The following is a 22,031-nucleotide window of genomic DNA, read 5'->3' on the forward strand; positions in this document are numbered from 1 at the left end:
AACTCATGCTAACACAATTCATAATTGAACTACTTTCTATTAGAATACACAAAGCAATTAGAATAATATGAGGCCCGTAATTAAAACAATTAAGGCTGTAATTTATTCATTTACATAAAAAATGCAATTTGAGGGACACAAAATTGTGTTCTTACCTTCATATTTAGAGTTTTTCAAATTTGTGCAGCTAAATGTACAGTGTATAAATGCAGCCTCATCAAAATAGGATTTTAGAAGATGATTGGTGTTTAAAGTGTGAAACCCAAAAAAATATTAAAAATAAAAAAGTACGCCGCAGCAGCTCTCCTAACTAACTACTCCCCACACACCCACTCCCATCCGAGAAAATCAGTTCTGTTCTGACTAGCGTTGGGGCTCATCCAACCTAACTGGTGAAAGTTGGGGTAATAAATTAAAGGATTAAAGGAATTAGTTATATGAATGGAACCACAAGTACCAGTAAATCCCATGGCATAGCAGTAAACAAAGATAAGAACACCATTGGGACTGTTGCTACATAAACAGTCCCTAATTCCCGATTTACCATCTTTATTGCCATATTTAATCCCCAGGGATCTTCTTTTAATCTTTCTTGAAGCAATAAAGGATTAATAAATAAATGAAAGCTGCTCTGCCAGGACAAAATGAATACAAAGGAGCCTGTCCGCATGTAGCTAATAATACCCCTTCCAGACTTAAAGCCAGGAATTTGCCAGGTCTAAAAGCTGGCAAATTCCCAGGTCTCAGCCCCAATCCTGGTAAAAAAGCAGGTCGTTTTTCTTACATACCTACTAAAATCCTGGGTTGATGCACCTTCACGTGAAAATGCCTGGATTTTAGGTGCTAGTGTGAAAGGAATGTAAGAGCAGCTTGCCTCCGATTGGCTGGAGCGTAAACAAACTCCTGTCATTGGCTACTCGTATATACAGAGACTCCTTGTTCACTATGCATAAACATTTCTATAGTGCAGTGTCGCTAATACCTAACTGGCTTCCTTTAACCCTTGAATTATTACAAAAGAGATAAATCCCAAGAAAAACACAATCCAGGAATGATAAAGATAAAAAAATTAGGAGTGTTTGTTTCAAATAAAGTATTTAAAGGCACAAAAATTAATTTATTACAAAATATTGAATAGTTTTTAGGTTTTTCTTTACGGAATTATTTTAAATAATTGTTAACGTCCCCTTTAACGTGAAATGGCGTCCTATGCAAATGAATGGGAAGCGACAAATTTAGCACGTATTTATTTGTATACAAACAAAGATCGCTCCTGTTTAATTTAAGTACTGGGGTAGGGTTCAATGGGTGTAGTATGGTATGCCGGCGGCCGGGCTCCCGGCGACCAGCATACCGGCGCCGGGAGCCCGACCGCCGGCATACCGACAGTGTGGCGAGCGCAAATGAGCCCCTTGCGGGCTCACCACGCTGCAGGCACGGTGGCGCGCTACGCGTGCCACGCTATTTTATTCTCCCTCCAGGGGGGTGGTGGACCCCCACTAGGGAGAATATATGCCGGGTGTCGGGATTCCAGCGCTGGTATACTGTGCGCCGGGATCCCGACATTCGGCATAGTGAAGACCACCCGGGTTCAATAGATCTACGTGAAAAAGGTCGACAATATTTTTTTTTTATTTTTTTTTTTCCACCACTTTTTTTCAAAAAAGCCTTTTTAGTGTTCCGCTTCGCTTACCACACTTTCGGAGGTTACTATTCCCAATTGTAGTCCATGTGGATGTTTAAGAATGAAAAAGTTGAAAAAAAAAAAAATTATTTGTCGACCATTGTTATGTCGACCTTTTGAACCAGTCAACATTTTGTACTGTCTACCTTTAACATGTTGACCTTGCCCATGTCAACCATTTAGGGTTGACCAATTGACTGTAGACCTTTTAGATCTACCAATCGGATACCTAACTATTAGGATAGGAAATGAAAGGGTCTTTACAAAAGTTATTTTACTGCATTTAATGTACCTATAAGAATTATGTGGGGGACAACCATGTACTTATAAGAAATACCCGACAATCAACTCTTTTATTATGTGCTTTTTATAAGTTGTGATGGGACCACATGTACAATACATCACCTAAACAAGGTGATCTAGGACCACAAAATCCCCTCCTCCCACCTGTACCTCCCAAACCCCCAAACTGCATGGGATTTCAGTCTCCAACCGCAATCGTCGCTTGGGCGGCTTGTCGCAGCAACATCTTCTTTATTCCCCCCACGAAGCATCTCTGGTGGAGCCTCAGTATGTTGCAGGTTCATGGGACCTACTAGAAGGCACGGCAGGAGGTCTGTATGTTTCCCATGTACCCTAGTCCCTGCTGTGTGCCAAGGCACTAAACTCAGCGTGGAATTGCAAATAGAATTTTTGAAATAGGGAATTAATTATGGATGTGTAAGGCGGTTTTTGTGGACTTGTATTAAAACATGTAAAAATTAGTTACCTGTCATTACTATATATGTGAATACAAAATTCCCCAAACACTGAAACCCTTAGGCATTGGCCATTAGCTGCTCCAGATCGGTCAATGTCTCTGTACAATGAGCAAAGTATTTTCTCTAGAAGGTTAGGGTTGGATCCCTGTAGATCCAGCTGTATCGAGCCTCTAGATTTCTGCTGCACAGGATGTAGTTTCTAGTTCCTCTTTAGATATTTTTCACCCCAGCACCTAAAAGTTGAACTTCTCCTGCATTGCATCCCAGTAGCGAGAAAGTCCATTCTTCCCTTGTGGCTGTGCAACATGTCCCCTAATCACACTGTCCCACAATTCCCTTTGTTAACATGAAGTTCACAGCTCTGTAATTTTCACAAGCAACCACATGGTCAGACCAAAACACACAAGTTGAACAGGACAACTTCCTTAGCAGGATACGAGTGCCTCAGCCTGGTGGCGTGTCTTTTTCTAGGCCTTGTCACATCTGCTCCCATCCACTGGTCACACTGCTCCGTTCTCCTGCCGTGGTTTGTGAACGGCGGATTGGGAAGCACTGAGAGATGGCGCCAAGGTGCAGAGGAATCCAGAGAGGAGGGTGAGTCCTAGCCCCCCCCAGGCACAGAACATTGACCAGCCATACCCGTGGCTGATGTCTTCTGGTAAACCATATACAGAGCGTGGGTACCGAGAGAGCTCGAAATTTATGCCGGCAACGCAGGTGCAGAGCGAGATAATGCAGCAGGTTCCTGCGGGGAGACAGAAAAGAGTGAATGTATGTATGAATATATTCCTGCTATAGGAAGTATGCCCCTATAGCACAGATTACAAGATTGGGGCATAGCTATAAAAGGGGGCAAATGTTTTTTTTTCCCCAGACAAGGACAGGACCTTATTCGCTTCAGTCTATAGGGAAAGAAAGGGATACTCAAATATCGGGGATATACTGCACCCATCACTGATAATTACAGTAACCCAACATGGCAGATTGTGTTTTGCTCCTTTATGGCATGCAAGGAAAAATCTGTGATCTTGGGAGGGTGCATGTTGTAACATAGAAACAAGAGAGCAGGTGCACCATACAACCATTGGAATTTTAATAAACCATAAATCATATCCAAAGTTCTTGGCATAAGATTGGCCAACATCATGAGCCTGCCCACCATTTGTCAAGGTGACCTCATTGGGCAGGTCCTAACATTATAGGGGTTTGCTTCTGGGGCGCAGGGCACCCCCACACCACTCCAGCCAAACCCCTCCAGGGCACTACAAAAAATAAGAATTTACTCACCGGTTATTCTATTTCTTGTAGTCCGTAGTGGATGCTGGGGACTCCGTAAGGACCATGGGGAATAGACGGGCTCCGCAGGAGACTGGGCACTCTAAGAAAGATTAAGTACTACTGGTGTGCATTGGCTCCTCCCTCTATGCCCCTCCTCCAGACCTCAGTTAAGGAAACTGTGCCCGGAAGAGCTGACATTACAAGGAAAGGATTTTGGAATCCAGGGTAAGACTCATACCAGCCACACCAATCACACCGTATAACTTGTGATAACATACCCAGTTAACAGTATGAACAACAACAAAGCATCAACCACGGATGCCAACATAACATAACCCTTTATTAAGCAATAACTATATACACGTATTGCAGAAAGTCCGCACTTGGGACGGGCGCCCAGCATCCACTACGGACTACGAGAAATATAATTACCGGTGAGTAAATTCTTATTTTCTCTAACGTCCTAGTGGATGCTGGGGACTCCGTAAGGACCATGGGGATTATACCAAAGCTTCCAAACGGGCGGGAGAGTGCGGATGACTCTGCAGCACCGAATGGGCAAACACCAGGTCCTCCTCAGCCAGGGTATCAAACTTGTAGAACTTTGCAAATGTGTTTGAACCCGACCAAGTAGCAGCTCGGCAAAGCTGTAATGCCGAGACCCCTCGGGCAGCCGCCCAAGAAGAGCCCACCTTCCTTGTGGAATGGGCTTTCACTGATTTTGGATGCGGCAATCCAGCCGCAGAATGAGCCTGCTGAATCGTGTTACAGATCCAGCGAGCAATGGTTTGCTTTGAAGCAGGAGCACCCAGCTTGTTGGATGCATACAGGATAAACAGCGAGTCAGTTTTCCTGACTCCAGCCGTCCTGGCAACATAGATCTTCAAAGCCCTGACTACATCAAGCAACTTGGAATCCTCCAAGTCACGAGTAGCCGCAGGCACCACAATGGGTTGGTTCAAATGAAAAGATGACACCACCTTTGGCAGAAACTGCGGACGAGTTCGCAATTCTGCCCTATCCATATGGAAAACCAGATAGGGGCTTTTACATGACAAAGCCGCCAAATCTGACACACGCCTAGCTGAGGCTAGGGCCAACAGCATGACCACTTTCCACGTGAGATACTTTAGCTCCACTGTCTTAAGTGGCTCAAACCAGTGGGATTTCAGGAAAGCCAAGACCACGTTAAGATCCCAAGGTGCCACTGGTGGCACAAAAGGAGGCTGAATATGCAGCACTCCCTTAACAAACGTCTGAACCTCAGGCAGTGAAGCCAGTTCTTTTTGAAAGAAAATGGATAGGGCCGAAATCTGGACCTTTATGGACCCTAATTTTAGGCCCATAGTCACACCTGACTGTAGGAAGTGCAGGAATCGACCCAGCTGGAATTCCTCTGTAGGGGCCTTCCTGGCCTCACACCAAGCAACATATTTTTGCCATATACTGTGATAATGTTTTGCTGTCACGTCCTTCCTAGCCTTTATCAGCGTAGGAATAACTGCGTCCGGAATGCCCTTTTCTGCTAGGATCCTGCGTTCAACCACCATGCCGTCAAACGCAGCCGCGGTAAGTCTTGGAACAGACAGGGCCCCTGTTGCAACAGGTCCTGTCTGAGAGGCAGAGGCCATGGGTCCTCTGTGAGCATTTCTTGCAGTTCCGGGTACCAAGTCCTTCTTGGCCAATCCGGAACAATGAGTATTGTTCTCACTCCTCTTTTTCTTACGATTCTCAGTACCCTGGGTATGAGAGGAAGAGGAGGAAACACATAGACCGACTGGAATACCCACGGTGTCACCAGTGCGTCCACAGCTATCGCCTGAGGGTCCCTTGACCTGGCGCAATACCTCTTTAATTTTTTGTTGAGGCGGGACGCCATCATGTCCACCTGTGGCAGTTCCCATCGATTTACAATCTGCGTGAAGACTTCTTGATGAAGTCCCCACTCTCCCGGGTGGAGGTCGTGTCTGCTGAGGAAGTCTGCTTCCCAGTTGTCCACTCCCGGAATGAACACTGCTGACAGTGCTTGCACATGATTCTCCGCCCAACGAAGAATCCTGGTGGCTTCCGCCATTGCCACCCTGCTTCTTGTGCCGCCCTGGCGGTTTACATGAGCGACTGCAGTGATGTTGTCGGACTGAATCAGCACTGGTTGGTCTCGAAGCAGAGGCTCCGCTTGACTCAGGGCATTGTATATGGCCCGTAGCTCCAGGATATTTATGTGCAGACAAGTCTCCTGACTTGACCACAGCCCTTGGAAGTTTCTTCCTTGAGTGACTGCCCCCCACCCTCGGAGGCTTGCATCCGTGGTCACCAGGACCCAGTCCTGTATGCCGAATCTGCGGCCCTCGAGGAGGTGAGCACCTTGTAGCCACCACAGAAGAGACACCCTGGCCCTGGGGGACAGGGTGATCATCCGATGCATCTGAAGATGCGATCCGGACCACTTGTCCAGCAGATCCCACTGAAAGATCCTCGCATGGAACCTGCCGAAGGGAATGGCTTCGTATGACGCCACCATCTTTCCCAGGACTCGTGTGCAGTGATGCACCGACACCTGTTTTGGCTTTAGGAGGTCTCTGACCAGAGTCACGAGCTCCTGAGCCTTCTCCTCCGGGAGAAACACCTTCTTCTGGTCTGTGTCCAGAATCATGCCCAGGAAGGGCAGACGCGTCGCAGGAATCAGCTGCGACTTTGGAATGTTCAGAATCCAGCCGTGCTGACGCAACACTTCCTGAGAGCGTGCTACGCTGATCAGCAACTGCTCCCTGGACCTCGCCTTTATGAGGAGATCGTCCAAGTATGGGATAATTGTAACCCCTTGCTTCCGAAGGAGCACCATCATTTCCGCCATCACCTTGGTAAAAACTCTCGGAGCCGTGGACAGGCCAAACGGCAACGTCTGGAATTGGTAATGACAGTCCCGTACCACAAACCTGAGGTACTCCTGATGAGGCGGATAAATGGGGACATGCAAGTAAGCATCCTTGATGTCCAGAGACACCATAAAATCCCCCTCTTCCAGGCTTGCAATGACCGCTCTGAGCGATTCCATTTTGAACTTGAATTTCTTCAGATAAATGTTCAGGGATTTTAAATTTAAAATGGGCCTGACCGAACCGTCCGGTTTCGGTACCACAAACATAGTAGAATTGTAGCCCCTTCCCCGTTGAAGGGGGGGAACCTCTACCACCACCTGCTGGAGAAAAAGTTTGTGAATTGCCGCCAACACTATCTCCCTTACCATGGGGGAAGTTGGTAAGGCCGATTTTAGGTAACGGTGAGGGGGCGTCACCTCGAATTCCAGCTTGTATCCCTGAGACACAACTTGTATAGCCCAAGGATCCACCTGTGAGCGAACCCACTGGTGGCTGAAATGTCGGAGACGCGCCCCCACGGCTCCGCCTGTGGAGCCCCAGCGTCATGCGGTGGATTTAGTGGAAGCCGGGGAAGACTTTTGTTCATGGGAACTAGCTGTATGGTGCAGCTTTTTTCCTCTACCCCTGCCTCTGGCAAGAAAGGACGCACCTCTGACCTTCTTGCTCTTCTGAGAACGAAAGGACTGCATTTGGTAATACGGTGCTTTCTTAGGCTGTGGAGGGACATAAGGCAAGAAATTTGACTTCCCAGCCGTAGCTGTGGAAACTAGGTCCGAGAGACCGTCCCCAAACAATTCCTCACCCTTATAAGGTAAAACCTCCATGTGTTTTTTAGAGTCGGTATGTATAAACAGACTTCAGAATATCTTCCTGCTTTCTATCCGCAGGATCCTTTAGGGCGGCCGTATCCTGAGACGGCAGGGCCACCTTCTTAGACAAGCGTGTCAACGCCTTGTCTACCCTAGGGGAGGATTCCCAGCGTAACCTGTCCGTTGGCGGGAAAGGATACGCCATAAGTAATCTCTTGGAAATTATCACCTTCCTGTCAGGGGAATCCCACGCTTTTTCACATAATTCATTTAATTCATGTGAAGGGGGGGAAAGTCACTTCATGCTTTTTCTCCCCATACATATAAATCCTCTTGTCAGGGACAGGATTTTCCTCAGAAATGTGTAATACATCCTTCATTGCTACAATCATGTAGCGGATGGCTTTAGTCATTTTAGGCTGCAACTTTGCCTCATCGTCATCGACACTGGAGTCCGATTCCGTGTCGACATCTGTGTCAACTATCTGTGATAGTGTGCGCTTTTGAGACCCTGACGGCCTCTGCGCTGTAGGATCAGGCAAGGGTTGAGACCCTGACTGTCCCAAGGTTACAGTTTTATCCAATCTGTTATGCAAGGAGTTTACATTATCATTTAACACCTTCCACATATCCATCCAATCAGGTGTCGGCACCGTCGGCGGCGACACCACACTCAGCTGCACTTGTTCTACCTCCACGTATCCTTCCTCATCAAACATGTCGACACAGGCGTACCGACACACAGCACACACACAGGGAATGCTCTGACTGAGGACAGGACCCCACAAAGGCTTTTGGGGAGACAGAGAGAGAGTATGCCAGCACACACCCCAGCGCTATATAACCCAGGGATTACACTGTACCTTAGTGTTTACCCCGTAGCGGCTGTTAAATATATTTCTGCGCCTAAATTTATGTGCCCCCCCTCTCTTTTTTACCCTCTATTGCACCTGTATACTGCAGGTGAGAGCCTGGGGAGCGTCCTTCCAGCGGAGCTGTGAAGAGAAAATGGCGCTGGTGTGCTGAGGAAGAAGGCCCCGCCCCCTCAGCGGCGGGCTTCTGTCCCGCTTTAATGTGTAAAAAATGGCGGGGGCTCGGGCATATATACAGTCCCAGACTGTATATATGTCTATTTTTGCCAAAAAGGTAATTTATTGCTGCCCAGGGCGCCCCCCCCTGCGCCCTGCACCCTACAGTGACCGGAGTGTGCGGTGTGCTGTGGGAGCAATGGCGCACAGCTGCAGTGCTGTGCGCTACCTTAAGTGAAGACAGGAGTCTTCAGCCGCCGATTTCGATGTCTTCATGCTTCTGCTGCTTCTGTTCTTCTGGCTCTGCGAGGGGGACGGCGGCGCGGCTCCGGGAACTGACGATCAAGGTTAGGTACCTGTGTTCGATCCCTCTGGAGCTAATGGTGTCCAGTAGCCTAAGAAGCGCTACCTAGCTGCCGTGAGTAGGTTTGCTTCTCTCCCCTCAGTCCCTTGTAGCAGAGAGTCTGTTGCCAGCAGAAGCTCTCTGAAAATAAAAAGCCTGACAAAATACTTTTTTTTCTAGCAAGCTCAGGAGAGCCCACTAGGAGCACCCAGCTCTGGCCAGGCACAGATTCTAACTGAGGTCTGGAGGAGGGGCATAGAGGGAGGAGCCAGTGCACACCAGTAGTACTAAATCTTTCTTAGAGTGCCCAGTCTCCTGCGGAGCCCGTCTATTCCCCATGGTCCTTACGGAGTCCCCAGCATCCACTAGGACGTTAGAGAAATAAAGGATAATAGTGAAAAATCAACTGTTAGGTAAGTGAAAGTAGCTGCTATTAGAAAGAGGACAGCAGTAAAGTGTCAGAGTGTTTAAAAGGTGAGATTAGCTAATCATTGTTAAAAAGGGTACAAAAAGTGAAAGATGTGTGAAAAATGTTACATAAATAAAAAAACAAACACAGAGGTAAATAAATGTAAGAGGTTGCATGGTGCCAGGGAAATGGTGGTAACACCACTTCCTTGCGTCCATCACCAATAATTGAATGCCCGCCAATACGTATACTGTGGGAAGTGTGTGGCCTGATTGGTGCCCTTACTTGTTCAAATTAACGCCTTTGGCCCAATTGATGAACACCCCAGCTGGACACATATATTGTGGTATATGGGGGGTCATTCCGAGTTGTTCGCTCGTTATTTTTTTCTCGCAACGGAGCGATTAGTCGCTAATGCGCATGCGCAATGTCCGTAGTGCGACTGCGCCAAGTAAATTTGCTATGCAGTTAGGTATTTTACTCACGGCATTACAAGGTTTTTTCTTTGTTCTGGTGATCGTAGTGTGATTGACAGGAAGTGGGTGTTTCTGGGCGGAAACTGGCCGTTTTATGGGTGTGTGTGAAAAAACGCTACCGTTTCTGGGAAAAACGCGGGAGTGGCTGGAGAAACGGAGGAGTGTCTGGGCGAACGCTGGGTGTGTTTGTGACGTCAAACCAGGAACGACACTGACTGAACTGATCGCAGATGCCGAGTAAGTCTGGAGCTACTCAGAAACTGCTAAGAAGTGTCTATTCGCAATTCTGCTAATCTTACGTTCGCAATTTTGATAAGCTAAGATTCACTCCCAGTAGGCGGCGGCTTAGCGTGTGCAAAGCTGCTAAAAGCAGCTTGCGAGCGAACAACTCGGAATGACCCCCATGATGTGCCTCAAGGCCGATCATCAGGATATAAGGTGTAGTGGAACGCCTCCAATTCAGTTACACAATAAACGCCACAGGTATGATTTTGCTAATCAAAAGTAATAATCTGGTTATTTACATACAGATAATATTAGTGTTTATAAAGGAAACTTCTACTTATCTTCATCTAAATACTTCATTTAAAGTGTGTCCCTGTTTGCAACTGCAGTCAGTGACTATTATCAACCTGTGATACAGACAAGTCCTCATAAACCTATCCTTGCACCATATAGCGCAACTAAGGGCTGGATTTTATTAGCTACGGGCTAACTGATCTGCCAGGGCTATTCAATTACAGCTTGCAGGCTGCACTCAATGCGTCGTTCTGTTCGAATCTGAAGGAGGTTCTGACAGAAATTTGCGGTAAGTGCTCTTATCGCGGGTGCTGCGAATGCATTAAACCATAGCTCCGAATACTTTTCCCGGAATCTATGGGTTAACACGTGTCAGCTGCAAAATTACCGCACAAGAACAGGTGCTGTAATTGAGTAACCTCAGGAGTTAAAGCCCAAGGCTACCACCCTTTTCTCCGCACGGTAAATTACATCTGCTAATTGAATCCTGCCCTTGGATGCTCCGTCGCAGCTAGAGATTCCCATGATGGAGAACTTTCTGTTAATTCGTTAAATGGGTAGTAATTACTGTATTTTGGATTACCATTTTTTGTAGCAAACTAATTGGTATATGGTAGCATAATAATGCATAGTCTGCGTTGTGCCAAATGGGGCTATAAGCCGCAATTTTAGGATATCGAGTATGGGGGTTATTCAGAGTTGTTAGCGAACCAAAAAAGTTAGAAAATGGGCAAAACCATGTTGCACTGCATGTGGGGCAGATGTAACATGTGCAGAGAGATTTACATTTGGGTTTTGTCCAATTACAAATTTTTGGGGTTTGCCAACAACTCTGAATTACCCCGTATGTGGACACATTTGTACAGTCTTCAGTATTAAAAATAACAAATGTATTGATTTTGTAATGGGAAAATAAGCAACAAATGCTACAATAGGAAAAACAAGATTCTACCTCTGTGTTCACCTTCAAATAAAAATAATGTGTTTCTTAAAGCGATAATGAGATTATAACTAGTGTAACAAGGACATTTTTGAGGATGGTCCTACAATGGCTGTGGTTGTAGTTGAGCAAGAACATCCGCCCCCCCCCCCCCCCCCCCCCATCCCCATCCCCATCCCCCAACGTCCTCAGCCTGCCATCAATCTATGATCTCTTTGTTAACAGACAAGTCAATAGCTGATAATTAGCTTATACCGGCCAACCTGGAGTGGAGTGAAAAGTCTCCTCACCTCCCATGAGAAATAGCAGCCCAGCCACATATTGCATTAGGTCATGCTGCTTACAGCAGCCCAGCACGCCTATCAGCCACCCAAAGAGAATGATAGAGATTGCCATTCCTATGAAACCAGCAGTCATCCGGCGCAGATCTGGGAGAAGGAAAAACAAGACAATATAATGTTTGTCAATTGGAATGAAAGTATCAGTCGGTGTATACGAATACGGGGTTAGACCTGGGGCATTAGATAATCCCTCATACATTACTACAGAGACTTAAGCTAACAATGTGATAATGATCTGTAGCTTGTCTAATTGCTAACATAATGTGGTTGCTGACATACAAAACAGACAGGGACATACTTAGTACATGGAGTGCAGATAATGTGACAGAGATGACTTAGAGGGAGATAGATCAAACCTTGATGAAAGTTAAAGTACCAGCCAATCAGCTTCTAACTTGCCATTTTACAGGCTGCGTTTAAAAATGACAGTTAAATGCTGATTGGTTAGTATATCTTCAAGGGTTGATACATCTCCAAGTGTTGCAATTTTAAGTAGAAGTATTGAATACAACTGCACATATCTGATCCTTGAGTTACTCAAGTGTAACCTTATGTCTATTCCAACTGTGCTTAAATCCCCCCATTGTACTAGTATTTACCACCTGGGAGGCTATCCTACCTGTTCCCTACCCTTTGGTGAACTATCGGTTTCTATAGTTTCACCTAAACATGCTACCCTACAGTTTTAGTAAGTGCATGTCCTCTTCTTCAGTTACCTTTATAGAACGATTTCTTCTTCTATATTTAACCATTTGTATCATACACCTCCACACTCCTCTTTTTACCCTCTTCTACCTCCATGTGGAGACACAGTATGGCCTCTAGTCCTGAACACAGTAATCCAGGTGGGATATCAACAGCCACTTACATAGTGGCACCACCTCCTCTTCTCTTTCTGCTAATAAAGCTGGCTAAACGTTGGACGTTAATTGTACAGATCAGCCGATGAAACAACTGTTCTAAACTATAATTATCATTCAGGGTATGGACATGGATCATAATCGGCCGAAAATGGGTGGGATACTTTGATTTGATCATCAAACCTGTCCAATCCTCCTAACCCTCGTTTAGACTATTCCATGCTAGAATATAGATGGCCTCTATATATCTTGCAGTCTATGGGGGCGCACAGATTATGGTCCTGTCCCTTCTCCCCATGTCCATTAGCTCTGGTTGTCTGTAGTATTATGCAGTCTATGGCCAACATACTGTAGTTCCTGTCTCTAGAAGACCTTGCATCCAACTGAACTTCTCCATTGCTTTGCTGCATTGTTTGCAGAACTTTAAAGCTGGTTACATACCATGCATGGGTGCGACCCAGCAATGCGATAACAATACATCGTATCTATCGTACACACTAAATGATCCGCTGTATGACTGCAAGATGTATCGTTATATGCTGCATGTAACTACACCGAGGTTGACCGTGGAATAGTCACACTGGACGTGCAGCTCATCAAATGGGACGATTCAATAAACATCAGCCGAGTATGACAGATGGAGGGTACACATTATACAATGTGTACGATATATTATTCTGATCCGCGTCTAAATGATATATAGCTTGATATATCTTATAGTGTGTGCCCAGCTTAAGTCTCCTGAAATATGTACTTCTAGATCCTCCTTCTGCTCAGACTTTCGGATTTGAAGACCCAAGTGCAAAATCTGGCATGTTTTGTTGTTAAACTGTATTTGCCTGTTTCTTAACCACCAACATCTAATATACAAAGACCATCAATCATTCGGTTTACACCTTCACACCCCTGGCTGGTCTAACTTACTGTATATCTTAGTGACATCTGCAAAAAGCAGACCTTCCCGTCAATACCATTAGCAACCTCACCAATATAGAGCACTGGTCCAAGATTTTGAGATACAGGGGATATCCAATTAGCCCCGGTAAAATATTGGGTGCGAAAAATGAATGTTTTCCGTGATTTTCCCCGATGTTGCACTGATTTTTTTTTACAGGCTATCTTATCCTATTAGATCGCCTATAAAAAAAAAATGCCCTTTCTGCTGAAAACACACAGGTTCAGTGAAACCTGTGTATTTTCGTGAGAAACTGCCCTGTTTTCGGGGATTTGGTTTCGCCTCCCTCACAAAATCTATGATAACCGTGGTGACCTGCAGTGTACCTTGTCCGCCACAGCAGCGGCAGGCTGGGGCTGCATGGAGGGCACCACGGACCAGGAGTTGGCACTTGGTGCTTAACCCCGCCAGGATGCCACGAACCGAATCCCCCATCTTCCTCTGCCGCCGGTCACATGAGGAGTGGTCATCTGACCAGAGGGATCCGGAACTGCAGCGCTGCAGAGGGAGCTGTCAGAAGCCAGCACCGGTGCAGGATCAGGTAACCCCCGATAAACCGCAGCTTGTGCCGGCTTATTGGGGCTAATAGGATAGCCCCCGGTGGGACAATTAGCCCCAGTAAATTACGGGGGCTAATTGGATATCCCCCACAGTACTTGAGGTACTCTCTCCTGTGAATGTACTCTATTTCTACAACTCTCCATTGCCAGTGCTTCAGACAATATCTTATCCATTCTACCAGTTTGGAATCCAACCCCAAAAATTCCACTTTAACAATCTTCTTCGTGAGACAGTGTCCAGGGTCTTAGTAAAAGCAAGACAAGCTACGATCACTGCTCTACCTTAGTCTTTTACCTTAGTCACCCAGTCCAGAAACTGAATGGGGTTGGTTTGGTCACCCCCAGTAGATTCTAAAATGATCGACTTCTTGCTAATTGCTGGGTGATAATCTACAATTTTTCTTTCATTTGTGTTTCCATTGTTTTTCCACACTCGGGCTTGTTTTAACCAGCAGGATTTCACATACTCTTTTCCAGACCTCTGGAACGTCCTCTGGTAACTGGCTGAATTATTTGGTTAATGATGTTGTCCAAAGTACTTTATATTGTAAAATGTGACAATTGTCTCCTTCAGCAACATCATCTCACTCTGGGCAGGATGCATGATGGATCGCACTTTAAATGCGAGGCATCCCACCACTCAACGCATGCATATCTGCGTTTATTAATGCTGTATGAGTGAAAATTTAGCAAATGACAGCTCTCCTGATGAGAGCTGTCAGTAGCAGTGTGGGGACCACTGGGTTTAGGACCCGGGAGCTCTTCTGCGCATGCGTCAAGTAATGCACGCTCTGCCAGGGTGGAGATCCGCCAACTAGATCCCTCTCAGGGAAAACACGAATAGAAACCCATAGGCTTCTACCCACTGGGTCCATTCCTGCATAAGCAGTAAGTGGCCAAACCTAAGAAAACAGCATTTTTGGAGGTTTAAATAAAAATAAACTAATTTCAAATGTCCCTTATCCTGAGGTGTTAGCCTAAATCACCTGCATTGGATATTTTTCTACACTTGGAACCCTATGGACACTGGAAAATAGCGCTATTTACACCCTAAATCCACGAACAAGGACCGAACCCGAAAGACGGCTACGCAATACTGGTGAGGACTTCCCCGTTGTACTGCTTATATCACTGGGACAGATAATCCTCCAGCGTTGTCTTCAACTTAAAATTCGGCCAGGGGACTGTGCTACAACCCCAGGATAAGGGACATTTGAAATGTGCGGATCCTACAGGGACATTCCAATAAGCAACCTACAAATCACAATCCATGCATGGTGACTATGAATGTATCAAAGCAGTGAGATATTAATCATTTTTGATATATGTTTTTTTAAAGATTTATTAAATATATTTTAATTTTACAATTCATTTCAGTCAGCGCTGTCTTATCTTTGATTAGTTTATTTTTATTTATGTACTGTTATAGGTGTGACTGTCCTATACAGACAGCTGCTATATACAAATTGGAGCCATAACTTAAAGCGCCCCTTCCAAATTAATTTTTGGTTATTTCAATTTTTGGAGGTTTGCCCGCAAACTACTGACTGATGCCTCTCGCCCTATGACTTTAGTCTTACTATTGCCCTTTTGTCTAGATAGCTATTAGGTGGGAGATTTATCAAATCTAGGAGAGAGATAAAGTGGAGAAGTTGCCCATAGCAACAAGCTTCTGTAATTTTTCTAACAAAACCTGTAAAAAGAAAGAGTTATGGTAAAACTTACCTATGTTAACTCTTTTTCTTCGATGTCCATGAGATCCACAGGGATAACATTGGATATGGCTGGTGAAGACCAGGACTGGCACCGAACAGCATAAGCTTGCGGGCCTCCCAGGATGCATTAGGCTCCTCTCCCCTAAGACCGCGCCCCTATGCTCAGGTAGTTCAGTTTTAGTTAACAAGCAGAAGTTGGAGAGAGGAGAGAAGGAAGAATGGTAGAAACAGGAAAACACACTCTCATAGAGAAGGGAACTGGTGACCAGAAAGGCAACCCATTAAAGCTAGGTGTGTCAGGGTGGGCACCCTAGGGTTCCCATGGACCTCAAAGAGAAAGAGTTAACAAAAGGTAAGTAGTACCATAACTCTTTTCTTCTTCGGAGTCCATGGTCTCCACAGGGATACCATTGGAATGTCCCAAAGCAGTTGTAATAGGGAGGGAACACTCCTAAGCTGAAAGTAGGACATTGCGGCCAAAGTTTGCATCCTGAGAGGCAAACATATGAAAGGCATAGAACCTAAGAAACATGTGGGCAGAAGTTTGAACCATCGCCCCAGAAAAGCCTTTGTCCCTTAGGAGGGATGTTTCAAGCCACGCCATCACAGACAAACTAGGCAGGTTTGGATGTAGACAGAGTCCCTGAGAGAGCAGGTCTGGACGGAGATGCAGAGGGAAGGGCTTGTCTATAGAGAGATATATTGAAGATCTGTGAACTAATGGCATCTGGGCCATGCCGGAGCCACGAGGATGAGCGTGCCGCCGTCCTCCTTGAACTGGCGAAGTACTCTGAGAAGGAGAGACACTGGGGGGAAGAGATATGCCAGACAAAAGGTCCATGGGACTGTGAGAGCCATCACGAAGCTCGCTCCCGGATCTCTTGTCCTGGCCCCAAACACTGGAACTTTGTGGTTGTGTCTGGAGGCCATGAGATCCACGTCTTGAAGACCCCATTTGTGCACTAAAAGTTGAAAGATGTCTGGATGAAGAGCTCACTCTCCGGCGTGAACATCCTGACGACTGAGAAAATGTGCTTCCCAGTTGAGGACTGCTCGGAATGAATATTGCGGAGACAAACGCAATATGGAGTTCCGCCCAGGCGAGAATCCAAGTTACTTCCTGCATCGATGCTGCACTGCGAGTGCCTCCCTGTCGATTTGGAGTTATACAGGAGAACCCTGTAGAAGTTCCTGAGCCATTTGAAGGGCCCGGTACAGTGCCCGAAGTTCCAGGACGTTGATCAGGAGTTCTCTTTCCATCAGAGACCAGCGACCCTGAAAGGAGTGACTGCCCGTGACAGCTCCCCAACCCCAGAGACTGGCGTCTGTGGTGAGAAGCATTCAGTGAGGGACCCAGAATGGCCGCCCCTTGTCCAGGTTGGATGTCAGTAGCCACCATGAGAGGGACGCCTGAACCTCCAGCAGCAGAATCAGTGTCTGAGATTTGGGCGGTAATTCAGAGTTGATCGCAGCAGCAAATTTGTTAGCAGTTGGGCAAAACCATGTGCACTGCAGAGGGGTGGGGGGGGGGGGGTGAGATATAGTGTGCAGAGAGAGTTAGATTTGGGTGGGGTGTGTTCAAATTGAAATCTAAATTGCAGTGTAAAAATAAAGCAGCCAGTATTTACCCTGCACAGAAACCAAATAACCCACCCAAACCTAACTCTCTTTGCAAATGTTATATCTGCCCCCCCTGCAGTGCACATGGTTTCGCCCAACTGCTAACAAATTTGCTGCTGCAATCAACTCTGAATTATCCCCACGATCTGTTGCAGTAGACTATTCCATCTGGAGAGTATCAGGTGCTGTAGAGGCCTGGAGTGAAATTGGGCGTATTCCACCATATCGAAAGTGGATACCATGGAACCTAGGGTCTGCATTGCCGAATTGATTGAGACCCTTTGCCTGTGAAGTAGACTGCGGATGCGCAACTGTACTGCTCTCACCTTGTCCAGATGAAGGAAGATGCATTGTACGTCGGCATCCAGTAGTGCACTGAGGTGAAGCATCCTCTGCAGCAACGACATTGTCACCTGTAGGTGATGGTACAGTACCTCCAGAGACTGTACCTCCAGAGAAGGAAGAGGTCGTCTAAGTAAGGGAGTATTCGAATTCCCTGTCGCTGGAGGTGAGCCGCCATCACCGCCATGAGCTTGGTGAACACCCTGAGGGGCAAGGCCTGGAATTGGAAATGCTGCCGTAGGACAGCAAAGCTGAGATATTGTTGATGACAGGGTGCTATAGGTACATGGAGATACGCATCCTGTATATTCAGGGAGACCATGTAATCAACAGGTTGCATAGACAGGACAATGGAATGGAGAGTCTCCATACGGAAATTTGGGTACCTTGAGTTATTTGTTGAGTAACTTCAGATTCAGAATGGGACGGTATGACCCATTAAGTTTCTGAACCAAAAAGAGTGTTGTAGAATCCCTGGCCCTGTTGCGATCATGGAACAGGGATAATGACACATGACTGTAGCAAGGAGAGAATGACTCCCTTCAGCGCCTGAGCTTTGCCAAGGTCTGTCGATGGAGTGGTAGGAAAGTACTGTCTGGGAGGACTCTTCAGAAAGCATACCGGTGAGAGACCACTTCTTGTACCCAGGCATCTGTAGTTATTTGACACCATGCATGGGTGAATTGAAGAAGTCGGCCTCCCCCAGGTGAGGCCGGTTCCGTCAGACTGGCAGTTTATCCTCCGGCTTGGTAATTGTACATCAAGCAGCCCAGGCCCACTTGGTTTTGGGTTTGGACGCCTTGACTACGTGAGATAGTCTTGGAAAGGTCTGACCCTTGGCCTTGCGTTGTGGATGGAAAGGACGAAGTCTGATGCAGCACTGAAGAAGCCGAGGGTAGGCAAGCTGTTTTGGTGGTTGCCAGTTTCTCAACAATTTTGTCCAGTTCCAGTCCAAATAGGAAATTGCCCGAGTATGGCAGAGCTTCCAGGGCCTTCTTGGCGTCCAAATCCACTTTCCAGGAATGGAGCCAAACTATGCAGCGTGCTGCAGTGGAAGCAGCAGAAGCTTTGGAGGATAACAGAACCGAATCCAAAGTAGCTTCATCAGTGTAATATGCCGCATACCTAACACTGGCAATAAGAGACAATTGTTCTGTGGTAGGCTCAGATGGGAAACTGTGTTCATGGTTGTCAGCCCAGGTTTCTATGGCTTTAGCCACCCAGGCTGTAGCCATAATCAGTCTGGCTGTGGCTCCTGTAAGGCAGTACAAATATTTAAGACACGCATCCAGTAGTCTATTCAGTAGAGAGAACAGTCGGGATAGGGAGGATGGAACTTTTAATTAATGTGTCACATGAGCATCTACCGAAGGTGGATTTTCCCATTTTGCACAATCAGTTGCGGGTAACGGGTAAAAGGAGCTGATAGGGGCTGGTTCAGTGTCTTTTAGCTGAAGTGAGAATTTAACCACCCTAATTAATGCAGCCAGATGAAGTTTGGGGTTTACCTCCTCATCCCCTGAGGGGGACTCTGCATCAGAAATCTCAGCTTGATCTGCAGGAGCAGATGAGTCTTCAGAATCAAAGAGTGGCATAGACTGTGAGGAAGGCACAGTATGCTTAGTGGCAGTAGGTGCAGGCAGTGCTACCTGGCCCTGTACTAAGTGCTGAAATGCAGCAGAGGAAGCAGCCAGACTCTGGGGGTAATACAGACTGGATCGCTGCAGCGGCAGCAATCGCATTCTGAATTTCTTTGTGGAGTGCTCAAGCGCACCCCGGGAGCCCAGTGAGATGCTAAAAGCATCTCTGGGCTGCGATCGCCTATGCCTGATTGACAGACAGAGGCGGTCACGGGGCAGGAGGGGTCGCGCCGTCGTTAGAACGCTGATTGTGGGGCGCGTTACGGACAACGCAGGCGTGTCCAGACCGTTGCAGGGGAGGGCCGCGGTGGCTGCGTAACATCACATGCAGCCGCTGTGACCCAGGACGCGGCTGGTAGTTCCCTGCCGGCGTGCAGGAGCTATGCAGGCAGGGGGTGGCAGAGCCAGACATGCGGGGCGGACTAGCCCTATACTGGGCGTCCCCCCGTACGTCTGAGTAAATGATCGTAGATGTGCTAAATTTAGCACATCTACGATCAGATCTGAATTAGGCCCTCTGTACAGAGTTAGAGAAGGGGTCCAACCATAGGGAGGGATGGGTGGGGCTGCAATAGCCTGATAAACAGGCTGTAATGGCTGCTGGAAGCCCATGGGGCGGGGGGGCATTGTGGGTTGTGTTGGATGTGGTAGACCCATAGGGAGAGCCACAGGTGGGGTAGCAATATAGTCAGCAATATTTGCCAGTAGAGAAGATTAAAAAAAACATGGAGGCTCTTGTACTGGAACTGGGGGGGCTGACGTGCTCGGAGGCACCAGACCATCCTGTGATAAATCCTGTGGTAAAACCTCCATGTTGCAGGTATTACATGCTACCAATGTAGGTGCCCCAGTCTGCATCGCCTTGCTTTTGCTAGACATGGCTGTAAGGAGTGTACACATACAATATGGTAATGTGCAGTGTGTAACTGGATCAGTATGTGACAAAAAGCCTTCACAAATACAATGCAATGTGGGGCAGAGTAAATCCAAACCACACCAGTATTCACAGGTCACTTAATAAGAGTGAAAGTACAGGGAAAGCAATTATCATGTACAGTAAGAAAAGACAAAAGTACAAGCAGCAGCACTAGCATAAGTCACATACAATGCAGAAATACAATCTTAACTGCAATGAGCACTGAGATCAACCATTCAGCCATGTGGCAGGATGCAGGTTGTATACAACCTGACAGTGAGGAGAGGTATACAGGGAAACTCAATGCTATTGGAGACCTGCAGAGCTCAGCTATGGCTGCCTAGCATCTTTGTGTAGGAGGATGAGGGATGAGCAGCCCAGGGTGGGGAGACCACAGTGGAATGGCGACCTGGGCTGGGAAGTGCTGACCTCCCCTTTGCTGATTTCCACCACCGGTACTCCTGGCCTGTAATGACGATCCCCAGCACCAGTAATCATAAAGCCTTAGTGGTCTAGTGCGTCCGTAGTCTAAGAGCAACGGGGCCAGCGGCATAGGACTGCACAATGCGCGGGTCCCGCAAGTGGGAACCCACTTTACCTGTCCACCATTTGTGTCCTGTGCAGTCCTGGGTGACCCCTGTGCCTCCATAGTAGAAGTGTTCCAGTGGGTCCCGCCGAAATTACTGACCCACTTGTGGTGTGGCGGCCCGGTTGGGGTGTAGGAGCATCAACGCTGGCATCCCCTGGACTACTAGGCGCTGAATGATCATCAATGAGCATCCTGGTCTCCACTACCCATATCCAAGGTTATCCCTGTAGATACCATGAACCCCGAAAAAGAAATTACAATTAGAAGCTGATATTGGTTGGTACTTTAGCTATCTCCAGGATTTGATACATGCCCCCCCTTTTCCTACTGTCTGGGTTACAACATTTTCTCTTTAGCTTTTGTGCATGTAAAGGCCCAGATTAAGCCCTCCTCCCTCCCCCCCACAGAAAGGCCCCTGCAAAGGATCAGTCTGACCCTGCACTTGCCAAGAACAGGTGCTCAGCGTGGACGGGGGTTGCCAGCCTGCCACAGTTCAGCGTTCTGCATGCACAGACTGCATACAGAACAGAGTTGCTCCCTACTTCCTATTCTCTCCAGCGTCACGTGACACATCATGTGTGTGTCACTGATGAAGGGACTCAGGAGGCGCCCTGCTCTGTGCAGTCTGTGCATATAGGTACAGAACACATAGCCAAGCCATGGGAGGTCTGTACAGGGGGGCATATTGGGGAGGGGGGGCATTGTGGCCATATTTTTTTTTTTTGTGTGAGGGCAATTTTATAGGAGGGGCCCTCACAATTTAGTAGCTTTGGGCACACATCTAGCCTTAATCTGGTTCTGTGCACGCGATTGCTTTCTTGGTCTTTTAAATATATTTGTATTCATTCTTATATTCCCTGAAGGCCAACTTTCTGAAGGAGGAGACACAAAAAGATCTGTGGCTTCTAGGGGTCTATTCATGAAGCAGTGAAAAGTGTGGAGAAGTGAGTCGGTGGAGAAATTGCCCATGGCAACCAATAAGCACTGAAGTAACATTTAGAATTTGCATACTATACAATTGTACGGAGCAGCTGATTGGTTGCCATGAGCAACTTCTCCACAGGCTCACTTCTTCACTCTTTTTACTGCTTCATGAATAAACCCCTTAGTATTGTGTTTCACCACTAACCCTCAACTTCTCTCAAGTGTTTAACCTTGGTTCAAAAAAAAATACAACGCACATACATTTTCCTCCCATCTCATAAAGTCAGCCTCCTAAAGTCAAACACTTTATTTTCTGTATGGTTTGAATTCAGCCTGTCACTGGGTGTGGATCATTAGATCGACAGTGTCTAGGTCGACAATATTTAGGTCGACCACTATAGGTTGACAGTCACTAGGTCGACAGGGTCAGAAGGTCGACAGGT

General features: G+C 46.9%; 1 protein-coding gene across 1 annotated transcript in view; it reads right to left on the reverse strand.

Moving 5' to 3' along the window:
- Nucleotides 1-2,033: 2,033 nt before the first annotated feature.
- LOC134968953 (transmembrane protein 178B) overlaps nucleotides 2,034-22,031 on the reverse strand; it is a 36,136-nt gene continuing 16,138 nt past the window's right edge. The window contains exons 3-4 of the mRNA XM_063944589.1: nucleotides 11,417-11,554; nucleotides 2,034-3,190 (exon numbers count right to left, since the gene is read on the reverse strand). Coding sequence (XP_063800659.1) covers nucleotides 2,946-3,190; nucleotides 11,417-11,554 — 383 coding nt within the window. The 3' untranslated portion in view covers nucleotides 2,034-2,945. The remainder of the gene's footprint in view (nucleotides 3,191-11,416; nucleotides 11,555-22,031) is intronic.

The sequence above is a fragment of the Pseudophryne corroboree genome, chromosome 11, assembly GCF_028390025.1.
Source record: "Pseudophryne corroboree isolate aPseCor3 chromosome 11, aPseCor3.hap2, whole genome shotgun sequence".
NCBI classification, from domain to species: Eukaryota; Metazoa; Chordata; class Amphibia; order Anura; family Myobatrachidae; genus Pseudophryne; species Pseudophryne corroboree.